At 34.5% G+C, this 12873-nt stretch overlaps 1 protein-coding gene across 1 annotated transcript in view; it reads left to right on the top strand.

Moving 5' to 3' along the window:
* Positions 1-12873, top strand: part of LOC123665383 (KH domain-containing, RNA-binding, signal transduction-associated protein 2) — a 43963-nt gene that overhangs the window by 22480 nt on the left and 8610 nt on the right. Inside the window, exons 5-6 of the mRNA XM_045599696.1 lie at positions 3156-3305; positions 9307-9435. Coding sequence (XP_045455652.1) covers positions 3156-3305; positions 9307-9435 — 279 coding nt within the window. The remainder of the gene's footprint in view (positions 1-3155; positions 3306-9306; positions 9436-12873) is intronic.

Raw genomic sequence — 12873 nt, 5'->3', positions numbered from 1 at the left:
CAAGCTCTTTTATATTTAAAGGTCAAATACAAGTTAACACAAGAATCCGTATAAAGCACGTTGAAGTCACAATTTCAGACCTACTACCTACTAAAATTATAAATGTGAAAGCTTGAGGATTTATTTATTTAAGGTTTCAGCCTTACTGAGGTAGAGCACAGTGGGAAATTTACTGCTCAAAATATGGAGCAGTCCGACTGGGGTGCCTCGACCTTACAGAAAATCACAGCTAAATAATACTGTTTTTAAGCAGTGCAGTATTATGTTCCTGTTGGTGAGTAAGGTGACGAGAGGTCCTGAGGGGAATAGGGCAGACGTCTATAAACTACGCTAATCGCTTACCATCAGGTGAGCCGTACACGTGTTTGCCGATCTAGTTACATAAAAAAAAACTTGGTTCGTGGATAGCTAAAATCTTTTAAAAAAAGTCGTATCGTCTATATTGTTTTTACAATGCTAAGCGTAACATTCCAACTGCCACAAACGTAGTTTGAGACACTTCACTTTTATAAAAAAATTGCATTCTCGACTTCCAAGCAGAAGACAATTTAAATTGCAATGTAAAGTTTCATCTTCAATTTGTCTTTTAATTTCGACCACTTCTCAAACCGACCGGAGGTAGAAATTTGTACACTTTGCTATCGCTTTCGACTTATATAATTTTCAAGTGTCAATTCTTTGTTTCAGAGTTTAAAAGACATTAAAATCCTGCTGGTTTGTCTGTGTAATTTTCACCACTGTTATTTGTAATTTTTTATATTTCTGTCTTGATCGGATCTGCTATAAAATGTGATTACGGCAGTAAAGAATATAGCAACCCCCTCTCTTCCCGTGGGTGTCGTAAGAGGCGACTAAGAGATAACACAGTGCCAATATCACCTTGGAACTTAAAAAGTCGACCGATGGCGGTATAACAGTCCAACTGCTGGCTTTGAAATACACAGGTCGAAGACGGGCAGCAGCGTCTTCGGTGCGACTGCTAAAAATTAAACGTAATTACACCCGAGTTATTAATGGACTTGATCTTGAATGACTATAAATGAATATTTTTTTTAAATATATTCTCAGATATGTATCATAACCAAAAAACCTTCGAACCTGCTTTCAAAAGAAATGCTTTGAAAGCGAGAACAAAATAGCACATTGTGCTTAAATTTCAGATCACGTTTATGAGCAACATTGGAAAACTCAGTAGAATGTAGTGGTATACGCGTACAAAATCAGGAGTCCTTTCACGATAAATTTTGATGTTTGTGTAACTTTGGTCCGTGAAGGTGTTTAATATACAAGTAGTAGTAGTCACCTAACCGCTGACAGAGGTGGGTTAATTTGCAATCGTAGCAAATTTTTATTTAAGTCCAAACAATTGGTTTATTTTGGATATATGTCTGTTTTGGTCTCCGTATCGTGCCTCGGTGAACACAAAGCCATTGGTTCCGATTGTAGTCATAAACATCTGGGCAATCGTTACTTATGTTAGGGAAATACGATAGAGTGGAAAGGCCGATTAAGCTAAGCGAGCCTTATTATATGTGAAAAAAAAAACTACCGCTAGAACGTTTACGGATTTTGTTCAGTTCAGTTAATATGTTTACCAACCCGCAAAAAAATAGTGAATTATGTTTCAACGCTTTCGAAGAAGAACTTCTTTACGCACGCTTGACTTGAGGAGTATGCTGGTGAATGCGTGACGAGAGCGTCACGAAAAGTGTGGTCGGAGAGGCGAATGGAATTTGAAAGGGAGAAATTAGTGAAGACAGAAAGAAAAAGAGTTACATTTCGTAAGTTTTACTTCAATCGTTTGGTCTAAAGCGCACTCGTTTTTTTTTTTTCTTCAAAAGGGAAAAATAAAGAAAAAATATTGCGTTTGCTCGTCAGAGAAACGTTTTGAATCTGTCACAAGAAATATTGATGTTTTCAAAACTCTATTGAGGCTGTTATCTAAACCGCGTACGTGACATGGCAGTGGTGTAGATTTTGAGATTTAAAAAAGTGTTTTAAAATAGTAACTGCGGTATTTCTCGCAGATTCTTTGCTACAGTATTTACACTAGAAAATCGGTGGTGGCTTAACTTTAACTGTAGTTAATTTATTAAAAATATTAAAAATAAATTCATTTTTAACCGACTTCAAAAAAAAGAGGAGGTTACTCAATTCGACCTTATGTAGTATATTTTTTTTTAATGTATGTTCAGGGATAACTCCGTCGCTTATGAACCGATTTTGATAATTCTTTTTTTGTTGGAAAGGAGATATCTCTAGTTTGTTACCAAGATAAGGAAACTAGGATCTGATAATGAGATCTCAGAGAAATCGAGGGAAACTCGACTATCCGCATAACTTTTTACTGGGTGTACTGATTTTAATGATTTTTAATTTAATCGAAAACCGATGTTTATCATGTAGTCACATATAAATTTCATCGATATCTGATTAAAAGTTTTGGAGTAATTTTTGATAATGCGTATTTACCTGTCTATTTTTTCGCAATTTTTCATACAAGAAAGTTTTTCAAATCAGCCCATTAATTCTAACATTTTTCTAATAAACAAAAAACATTACAGCCTTATCACATTACTAGGTGTTCCCCGCGGTTTCTCTCGCGTTATCTATTTTATAGCCAGATAGCCATTCTCGGTAAATGGACTATCCAACACAAAAAAAAATTCAGTTTGAAACAAACGAACAAACAATCTCTTCCGCCATTATATCGAAACAACTTTTTCGGATTTTATCGGGGTTTATTAAGTTTTTTAATTGCCTGACGTTTCGGATACTTCACAGCAACCATGGTCATGGGAGGACAATCTTAGTCGTAGTGAAATTAAAAAACTTAATAAACCGCGATAAAATCCGAAATTATTGTTTTGTAGCGACATCTATCGAGCAGCACACGAACTACGGAAATGGAGAAAACTAACGTATGCTACATCGCGCTATTAAAGTTTTCAGAGCGATTAAGTATATATACAAAAACCCGACAACAACAGACACAATAGCCGTCTGGTCGGAGGATCCTCCCTTTGCGATGGTGAATGTGGAACTTCGCCACACCCATATTCCATCGCACTTTCAGTTTCATTACAATCTCTTCGGCTATAAATATATTTATTATATAATTATAAATATAATGCTGTAATTTTTTTTACATACAGGATTACAATGATGACATACGCCAGGAACAAATGCTGGAAATGCAAATTCTGTCGTCACAGAACGAGCAAAGGAGATTAACGCCTCCCGATTCGTCTAGAAGTGGAAGTGAAGAAGCTTTGCCGCTGAGGGACAACGGGAACAAACAAAGAGTGAGTTATTACATTTTATTTCATTTTAACTGACTTCCTAAAAATTCGGAGTCTCTCAATTCGATTGTACTTTTTGAAGTTATACTTCTTTGGGCGTGTTAGGTATAAATGATGAGAACAAATTCACACACACATTTGAAATTCACAGTCACAAAATGAAGTTAGCTTGTCCACGAAGAAGTTAGCAACGTGAAGTTAGCTAACAAACGAAGTTTAACTTCTTACGTACGTACATAAATACGCACACACCTTTTTTTAATGTAGGTATGTTACCTCAGAACTTTTGACTGGGTGGACTGATTTCGATGTTTTTTTTTCTTTTAATCGAAAGGTCATGTGGTCGCATTTAAATTTTATCTAGATCTGAACTACTTTTTAAGTAATCCTTGATTTTTGAGCTAAATCTATCTGTATAATATATATACATTTCACTGGGTGTGCCGATTTCGATAATTCTTATTTTAATCGAAAGCTCACGTTTCTAAATTTTTTTCTAGATCTGATAACTACTTTCTGAGTAATCCTCATAACGTGTATTTACTTGACTATTTTTTCGTCTACTTACGTTGTATTACTTTTCGTTGTAATTAAAGTTGGTTTTTTTTTTCGTTTGCGAGCAAATACAATCGTATTTATTATTATACAACCAAGAAAGAATATAAATTACGATGATCAGTAACATGCCACAGTGCCAAAGTAAATAATAATCATTCACCTGACCTCAGTGACCTCACAGACCTCAGTCTATTTAACTTAATATTAAATGACTTATACCTGAACTATCTGTAAATATTCAATTTTTTAGTTTTGAATTGTAAATATGCATAATATTATAAAATTTCTAAGTATTTTTTATCACATTAAAAAAAGAGTCGTCACAGTAAGACTGGAACACTAGAAGCAATGAATACTATTGAATCTATTATATGGTATCCTGCTTAGATTTTTCCGCATTCAGCCTGTAACATCCCACTGCTGAACATAGACCTCTTTCTTTATGTAGAAGGAATGGAGCTCAATCCACCACGTTGCTCCACTGCGAGTTGGCGAGTATGCTCACTACTATGAGTAACGATCGCTATCAGGTAGATCTCGTATATCTCGTAGCCTCTCATAAATCAGTACGAGAATTTGTTCTGCATTTGCCCATATTTTCTATAAGGCTTATAAGTTTTTTTTAACCGACTTCCAAAAAAGGAGGAGGTTCTCAATTCGATTGTATTTTTTTTTTATGTATGTTACATAAGAACTTTTGACCGAGTAGACCGATTTCGACAAATTTTGTTTTAATCGAAAGGTGGTGTGTGCCAATTGGTCCCATTTAAATTTATTTGAGATCTAACTACTACTTTTCGAGTTATATCTAATAATGCGTTTTTACTTGACGCTTTTTTCGTCGACCTACGTTGTATTATACCACATAACTTTCTACTGGATGAACCGATTTTGATAATTCTTTTTTTGTTGGAAAGGAGATATCCCTAGTTTAGTACTATGATAAGGAAACCAGGATCTGATGATGGGATCCTAGAGAAATCGAGGGAAACTCTTGAAAATCCGCAATAACTTTTTACTGGGTGTACCGATTTTGATAATTCTTTTTTTGTTGGAAAGAAAATATCCCGAGTTTAGTACCATGATAAGAAAACCAGGATCTGATGATGGAATCCCAGAGAAATCGAGGGAAACTCTTGAAAATCCGCAATAACTTTTTACTGGGTGTACCGATTTTGATAATTTTTAATTTAATCGAAAGCTGCTGTTTGTCATGTGGTCACATATAAATTTTATTGAGATCTGATAACTACTTTTTGAGTAATCTTTGATAACGCGTAGTTACTTGACTATTTTTTCGTCGATATACGTTGTATTACTCGTCGATGTAATTGAAGTCGGTTTTTTTTTTCGTTTGCGAGCAAACACAATTATTTTCATAGGGATTTTACTTTGCATACCATAATTCGACTATCAATAAGTAATTACCGTCAAACGTAACGATTTGTTTTAGAAAATTCTATAAAATTTATAGTATGCTAGCTATTTTTATATGAATAACAATGAATGTTGCTAAGCGCATAACTCGAGAATAGCTCGACCAATTCGGCTAATTTTTTTTTATTTTCCTTAAGGCCTACGGAAGGTTTTAATACTAAAAATCGCTCGCTTCAGCCTGTAATATCCCACTACTGGGCATAGGCCTCTTTCCCCACGTAGGAGAAGGATCAGAGCTTAATTAATCACGCTGCTCCAATGCGGGTTGGCGGATATATTCCCTACTATGTGTAACGGTCGCTATCGGGTGTACATGATAACAACCGAGACCAACGGCTTAACGTGCTCTCTTAGGCACGGTGGGGAGACCCACAAGGACTACACAAACACCCAGACCACGGCAAACACCTTTATGGCTAATACAAATGTTGGTCATGTGCGGGAATTGAACCCGCAACTGCCATAGCAACAGGTACAATCCATGGCTGTGACCGCTGCGCCAACGCGGCGTACTAAAAAAATTTAAAGAAAATTAATTTATACTAATAACTTTAGACAGAACGAAGTCTGTCCGGGCAGCTAGTAATATATATAAATCTTAAAAACATTAACAATAGACAGACAACAATTTTCGTAAATTCCACTATACTCATTTTTGAAACCATTTTCCGAACACGAAACACTAAAAAGCTTTTAAAACCGAACAGGAAAAAACTGCTTAATAAAACATTTTCGCATACGTTTTTTTATAATTATAGAATACATTTCACGGTGTGAATAAAATAAATTATAACGTTTTATCTTTATTTGTAGAAGACAATAAAAATCAAATGAACTTTATTTGTAGGCTACAAAAACATTTTCGAAAATTTCTCCATAATTTATACTAATATTATAAAGAGGTAAAGTTTCTAACTTTGTTTTTTTGTAGTGGGTAATCATCGCAAATACTGATCCGATTATGAAAATTCTTTCATTAACAGAAAACTACACTATTCAAGAGTGATATAGGCTAGATTTTAATGTTATTGACCACAAAAAATTCAGTAAAAAATAATAATGTATGGAAATCAAGTCGGAGAAATGCGAGCGAGATGAAAACTTTATTGTTGCATCACAAAAATAATAATTAACGCCCAACAAAGTGGGCACGGGTCGGCTAGTTAATTATAATTAAAATGAAATTACCACCAAATCAAAATGTACATTCTGCACAGAATAATCCGCAAACTCCGGAGTTATTCTTTTAAATAAATTATAAAATCAAATAAGAATAACAACTAAAGAAATCCAAATCGAAGTGCATGAAATCTCCGGAGAATAGATACGTACGTAACGATTGACAGCCCTATCTTGTCACCATTTGGGAATTGAATTTTTATCTTAAAAGGAACACGAATACAAATATAAAGCGAATTGCAACAAAGTTACACAAATTGAAACGAAGAGAGATTTCATTCGTTCTCTTGTTAAGATTTTATTTTAAACTTCGTAAAAAGCGGTGTTAAATCTTTGTCCATTTTACTCTGTTTGTAACATTGTTACTTTTAAGTACAGACTACACGAAAGGTGAACTTGGAATGCTGAATAAAATGTTTTAGTTAAAAAAACCTGCGAATTTTTTGGGTTGTGAAGTAAACTTTAATTAACGGGACTAAATGTGATTAAATGATTTTTGCGTACTTGTGTCAGTGGTGTAGTACTAAGTTCGGCCGTTGGCGACTAGTTCTTTCGTGAAGTACGGCTTCATATACCTAGCTCATAACAGTTTTTTGGAAGTCGTTGTTGTCTTAGATTCAATGCACTTACCAAAATTCCAAAGTAGTTTCGTTACATTACACTAAGTGGAGTGCCCCTTGTAAACAAAGTTCTCTTTTTGATAAAGACATATAAATTGTACGAAATTCTGCATTTAGACAACTTAGTTTGATATATTTATTTAATTTTGTACACAAAAAAAAACTATTTTCCACCTGATGGTAAGAGGTTATATTAGTGCCATCACAAGAGTGTCGCCGACCCTCTGTATAAACTTTGGCGATAGCCAGTAAGGTATTACTCAACACAGGGACACAACACTTAGAGCAGTACTATTCAGCTGTTATCGTTTGTAAAGTTGATGTCACACTTCAGCCTATCGCAGTCCACTGCTGGACTTAGGCCTCCACAAGTTCGCGCCAAAAAGACGCGAACTCATATGTTTTACCCATAGTCACCACGCTGGGCAGACGGGTTGGTGACCGCCGGGCTGGCTTTGTCGCACCGAAGATGCCGCTGCCCATCTTCGGCCTGTGTATTTCAAAGCCAGCAGTTGGATAGTTATACCGCCATCGCTCAGCTTTATAAGTTCCAAGATGGTAGTGGAACTGTGTTATCCCTTAGTCGCCAAAGCGTAAAGTTGATGTACTTCCATAATATTTTAAATACCTAGATATAAAAAAAATACTACAGCCATCAACTAATTACAGAAAAATAGCACCAAAAACGATATTCAACAAGGCACTCTATACTTTATCTCAAGCACGTAACATCTAAATTAACATTTAAGTATAAATATAATCAGTACGACATTGGAACACATTAGGAGACAGTTACAAATACGGGCCAGAGAAAAGCGACTCCAACAAAAGATCGCTCAGTATTAACGCTGATAACGTCAAGATACTCCCGACCAAATTACCCTATACCTTATTTGAATTGATGCCAGAAACAGAACTGATAGTAAAGTTCAAGACAATCCTTGCAGATAAGCAGATAGATTAAGTTATATATTTATATGTAATTGTAACTTTTTGTATTAATTTTTTTGACTCATGTAAGCAAATAAAAATACATAAAAAATATATCTCATTGTAATATATAATCAAATGTACAATATAATACGAATAATATTATTTGTATACCAATAAATAAAACTCAAGGCGGACTTCGCTATAGGGCCATTTCATCCAGACTACTTTTTGAAAAAAAAAACCGAATAACGATAAATAAAACGAACTCTAATTAAATTGAATTGAGACAAATTTCAGCAATTTCTAGGTGTTGTGCTGGTTTTTTTTTTTCAATTTTTGTCGGTGGGTCATGGCCCTCTTTATGTATAGGTACAAACTTAAGAGTTTATATATATTTATTTATTTGAATATGAGTAATGTGTTTAAGTATGTATATTATGTATATATGTAGTGTATTTATATCTTTTTATATCACATTACTTAATAGTAATAAAAATATAAACAATAAAATTAAATGTAATACACTAGACCTTTTTTATTGTTCATGGATTGAGTTCGCAAAAGTTACTTTGTATATAATACGTTATAAGTAAAGGATTTAATGTTTTTATTTTTTATTGCTGTTACATTGTTTTTGTTTTTAGAATTGTTGGTTATGTTAGCTAATTCTTATTTTTATATTGTATATATATTTTTTCTTTTTTCCTTTTTACAATGCTTTTTCCAATGGGTTCTGCCTGTAATGTTAGATGTAAAAAATAAATAAATAAATATTGCTCGTAAACTCTGCCAATTCTTCATCAACTCTTTGTACACTTCCCTACCGCTTCTCTTTTTTTACACCTTGTCCTATACCCAAAGGTTGTCTGGAATAAATCGCTTTTAGCGATAAGATCGCATTTTTACATCTTTCTTTGTATATATAACTTTTATTTGTAAGGTTGTTTTAGGTGTACAATAAAGAGTATTTATATTAGTTTTTCAAGAACTTTTTATGTAAATGTCTAAAATAAAGTATTCAGCAGCGATTTTCGTATTAAATATATTTTTCAACTCGTAACTCACAATCAAAATCTAAAAAGATGTCAAACATAACTCTCTCGTACATTCGAGAACTTCAGACTACTATTTTTTCAGTAAACTTTGAAATCCAGAAGAAACAAAAGAAGCTATAGCCAAGCATGTATTTGGAATAAGGCATGCATGAATATTTGAGTTAAATAAGTAAAGATCTAAAATCTTGTAATGTTTAACTGACGAATTTTATTTTGTTTCAGTTGAATGCAGCACCACCAACGCCAGCTCAAGCGACGCTGCCCGCAATGGTCAATCACAACGCCAACGTACGTGACTTTTCCCCACCTGCACCTACACCTGCACCCGAGCACCTGTCTGCTCATCATCAGGTAAGCTTTGATTTTTTTATAGTACTAAAGTGTCAAAAAAACGATCACCTGGAAATTAGTAAGTGCTTTGCTGACCCTAGTCAAAACCTACTCGCCACGGGAAGGCAATATTATTGAAAGCAGTAATATTCGGAGGTGATTTTCTGTAAAGTTGAGTTACTTTGCCAGTCAGGTGCTTCAAATTTCGAGCATGATATTTCCTGCTGTGCTTGAAAGAAGCTATTTTATAATGTACCATATACCTAACGAAAAATGTATTTATACCTGGTATTTATTATAAGTTTTTATAGATACATTTTTTATAGAGAGTGTAGCCCGGAAGCCAAGATCGGCCTCTTTCGCCATCCCTAGTTCCTTCCTGTTCTTTGTTCAGCCACGCCTTTGTGGTTACTCCAGTAGAATAACTGTTGCGGAAGGTAAAAATACTTAATATTACTTAATTTACGGGTACGTAAAAGCCTTAAATTTTTTTTTTTTGTCTCTGGTTAATAGTATACAATAAATAGTGACCCAACGTAGATTCACGAGCGTTTATGGCTATAATATATCTATATATCGAGAAGCTGACCTGGCAAACTTCGTACCGTCCTTTTTTTCTTAAATATAATAATAACATATATCAAAATGAAATATAGCGTATCTTTCACGTCGGATCAAACTGCACACGGTGTGCAAATTTGATTAAAATCGGTTAAGTAGTTTAGGAATCCATCGCAGACAAACAACGTGACGCGTAATTTATATATTATACTAGCTGACCTGGCAAACTTCGTATCGCCTTATTTTTTTACTTAAATATAATAATTACATATATCAAAACAAAATATACCCTATCTTTCAAGTTGGATCAAACTGCACACGGTGTGCAAATTTGATTAAAATCGGTTAAGTAGTTTAAGAGTTCATCGCGGACAAACATTGTGACACGAGATTTATATATATTAAGATTGAGATAAATAAAAAACTATCAACTATGTAATATTTATTGTACTATGTCTACATGTATACATTATTGTATATTTAATATAACAACAAAAAGGTATCAGTGTCAGACCATCCTAGCGTTAAAGTGTTAGAACTGCTGGTCTGAAGTTAAACTATTGTAAAAAAAACGGACGACGATAATAAAACAAATATTTTTAGTACATAGTACAAATGGCACGGGCAACTAAGAGCTCGTGGCTTTTGTGAAATATAACAGAAAAACTAATAGTTAAAAAAAACTAAAAGGCAAGCTTTTAAAAATAAACCAACCTAAAAAGAAAGGTAATTTAATCCTGATGATCCTACTTAGGATATAATGGAATAATAGTCTTATAAAATTAATGCATTGTCATCGGTCCTCGATAAGTCTAAATGAAGTACTAAAGTAAGTTTAAATGAAATCTGAAGTTTTAAAGTGGGTCAAAATGAAGTCCAAAGGAATCAGTTACAAACATACAAGTGAAGCTAAGAAAAAGCGTGAAGCGTAAAAAGCTAAACTTGAACTAAATTTTGATATACTTATGTACACCTATGAGATATGATAAAAGTAATAATTTTCAATTGCTGCAGTTTGCTGTGTGGTTACGGCATCAAAGAATATGTGGGTGTCGTAAGAGGCGACTAAGGGATAACACAGTTGCACTACCACCTTGGAACTTAAAAAGCCGACCGATGGCGGGATAACCATATAACTGCTGGCTTTGAAATACACAAGCCAAAGACGGGCAGCAGCGTCTTCGGTGCGACAAAGCCAGCCCTGTGGTCACCAACCCGCCTGCCCAGCGTGGTGACTATAGGCAAAACACATGAGTTGTTTGTTAACTTGTGGAGGCCTATGTCCAGTAGTGGACTGCGAAAGGCTGCTGTGATGATGCTGTGATGAATGATTTTCAATTCTTCTATAAATCAAATTTATTGGATTTATAACTACAATTAAAGTTTTACTTTTATTAACCAGCCTTCATAGCTATCGCTTTGACCCTTAAGTCATAATTTTTAAAATATTTCTTGTCTTATACTACATCTTATGTTATACTAGTATAAGTCTAGGTAATACCTAGTAGTCTAGTATGATAAGCAGTTACCGTAGCCTATATATGTCTGTTATACTAGGAGTATTTCATGTGCATAGCTGACCCTACCCGAAAAGAAATTATTGCTTATCGATCAGACCCTCATTTTGTGTATTACCATTTGTAGATAAAAAATACCTAAAACACTAGTCGTTTTTAAACGACGTCAAAAAAAGGAGGATGTTATTAATTCGACTGTATTTTTCATACCTCAGAACTTTTGACTGAGTGGATCGACTTCGATTATTTTTTTTTTTTTTATAATCAAAAGGTAGTGAGTGTCATGTGGTCCCATTTAAATTTAATTGAGATCTGACTAGTACTTTTGAGTTATCGCTAATATCGCGTTATAACTTGACTATTTTTCGTTGATCTACGTTCTATTATACCTAATAACTTATTATGGGGTCTAGCGATTACTATAATAAAATTCTTTTTGGTCGCGTTTACGCCAACCCGCAATGGAACAGTGTGTTGGATTAAGCTCCAATCCTTCTCCTCTTGGCAAACGCAGTGTGGGACGTCCTCCGGCCCGTTGGACCGACGATCTACGTAAGATTGCTGGTATAGGCTGGATGAGGATTGCGGAAAACCGGGATGTCTGACGCGAACTTGGGGAGGCCTACGTCCAGCAGTGGACTGCAATAGGCTGAGCTGACTGACTGACTTCTCCTACATGAAAAAAGACGCCTATGCCCAACAGCGGGATGTTACAGGCTGAATGCTGAATGCACAACAACACATGGTCGCGTTTAAATTTTATTGAGATGTGACGAGTTATCTCTAATACTGAGTATTTACTTGACTATTTGTTCGTCTACCTACATTGAATTATTGGTCTATGTAAGTTGAAGTATTTTTTTTGAGAGCAAAACAATAGTTTTAGTTTATTTATAAACAATTTAAAAAACCGTGTGTGTGTCAATTCCGACGCATGACTAGAGTTTACTCCTTCAGATCGGCTGTCTAAATAAGCACAAAAAGGCTTACTAGTCTAACAAAAAGATTAATACCATGTCAAATGGTAAATAAACGAATCTAATAACGCCATCTATCGAAAATGAGTTAAAAAAATCGTAACGAGGTCATTTGTTCAGCAGATTTTGCTCCTCATATTTTTTTTTATAATAATAATAATAATAAAACGACTTCAATTACATCGACAAGTAATACAACGTAAGCAGACGAAAAAGTTAACAAACGCTAGTGCGTAGTCGTCGCTATGATTTTCGAGGGATTCCCTCGATTTCATCATCAGATCCAGGTTTCCTTATCATGGTAACGCCCTTGGGGTATCTTCTTTCCAACAAAAAGAGATTTATCAGAATCGTTTCATAAACGACGAAGTTATTAGTATGTTTGGGGATATATATATGTACGG

This window comes from Melitaea cinxia, chromosome 24 (assembly GCF_905220565.1).
Source record: "Melitaea cinxia chromosome 24, ilMelCinx1.1, whole genome shotgun sequence".
Taxonomy (NCBI): Eukaryota; Metazoa; Arthropoda; class Insecta; order Lepidoptera; family Nymphalidae; genus Melitaea; species Melitaea cinxia.
This window is presented reverse-complemented; position numbering and strand designations above follow the sequence as displayed.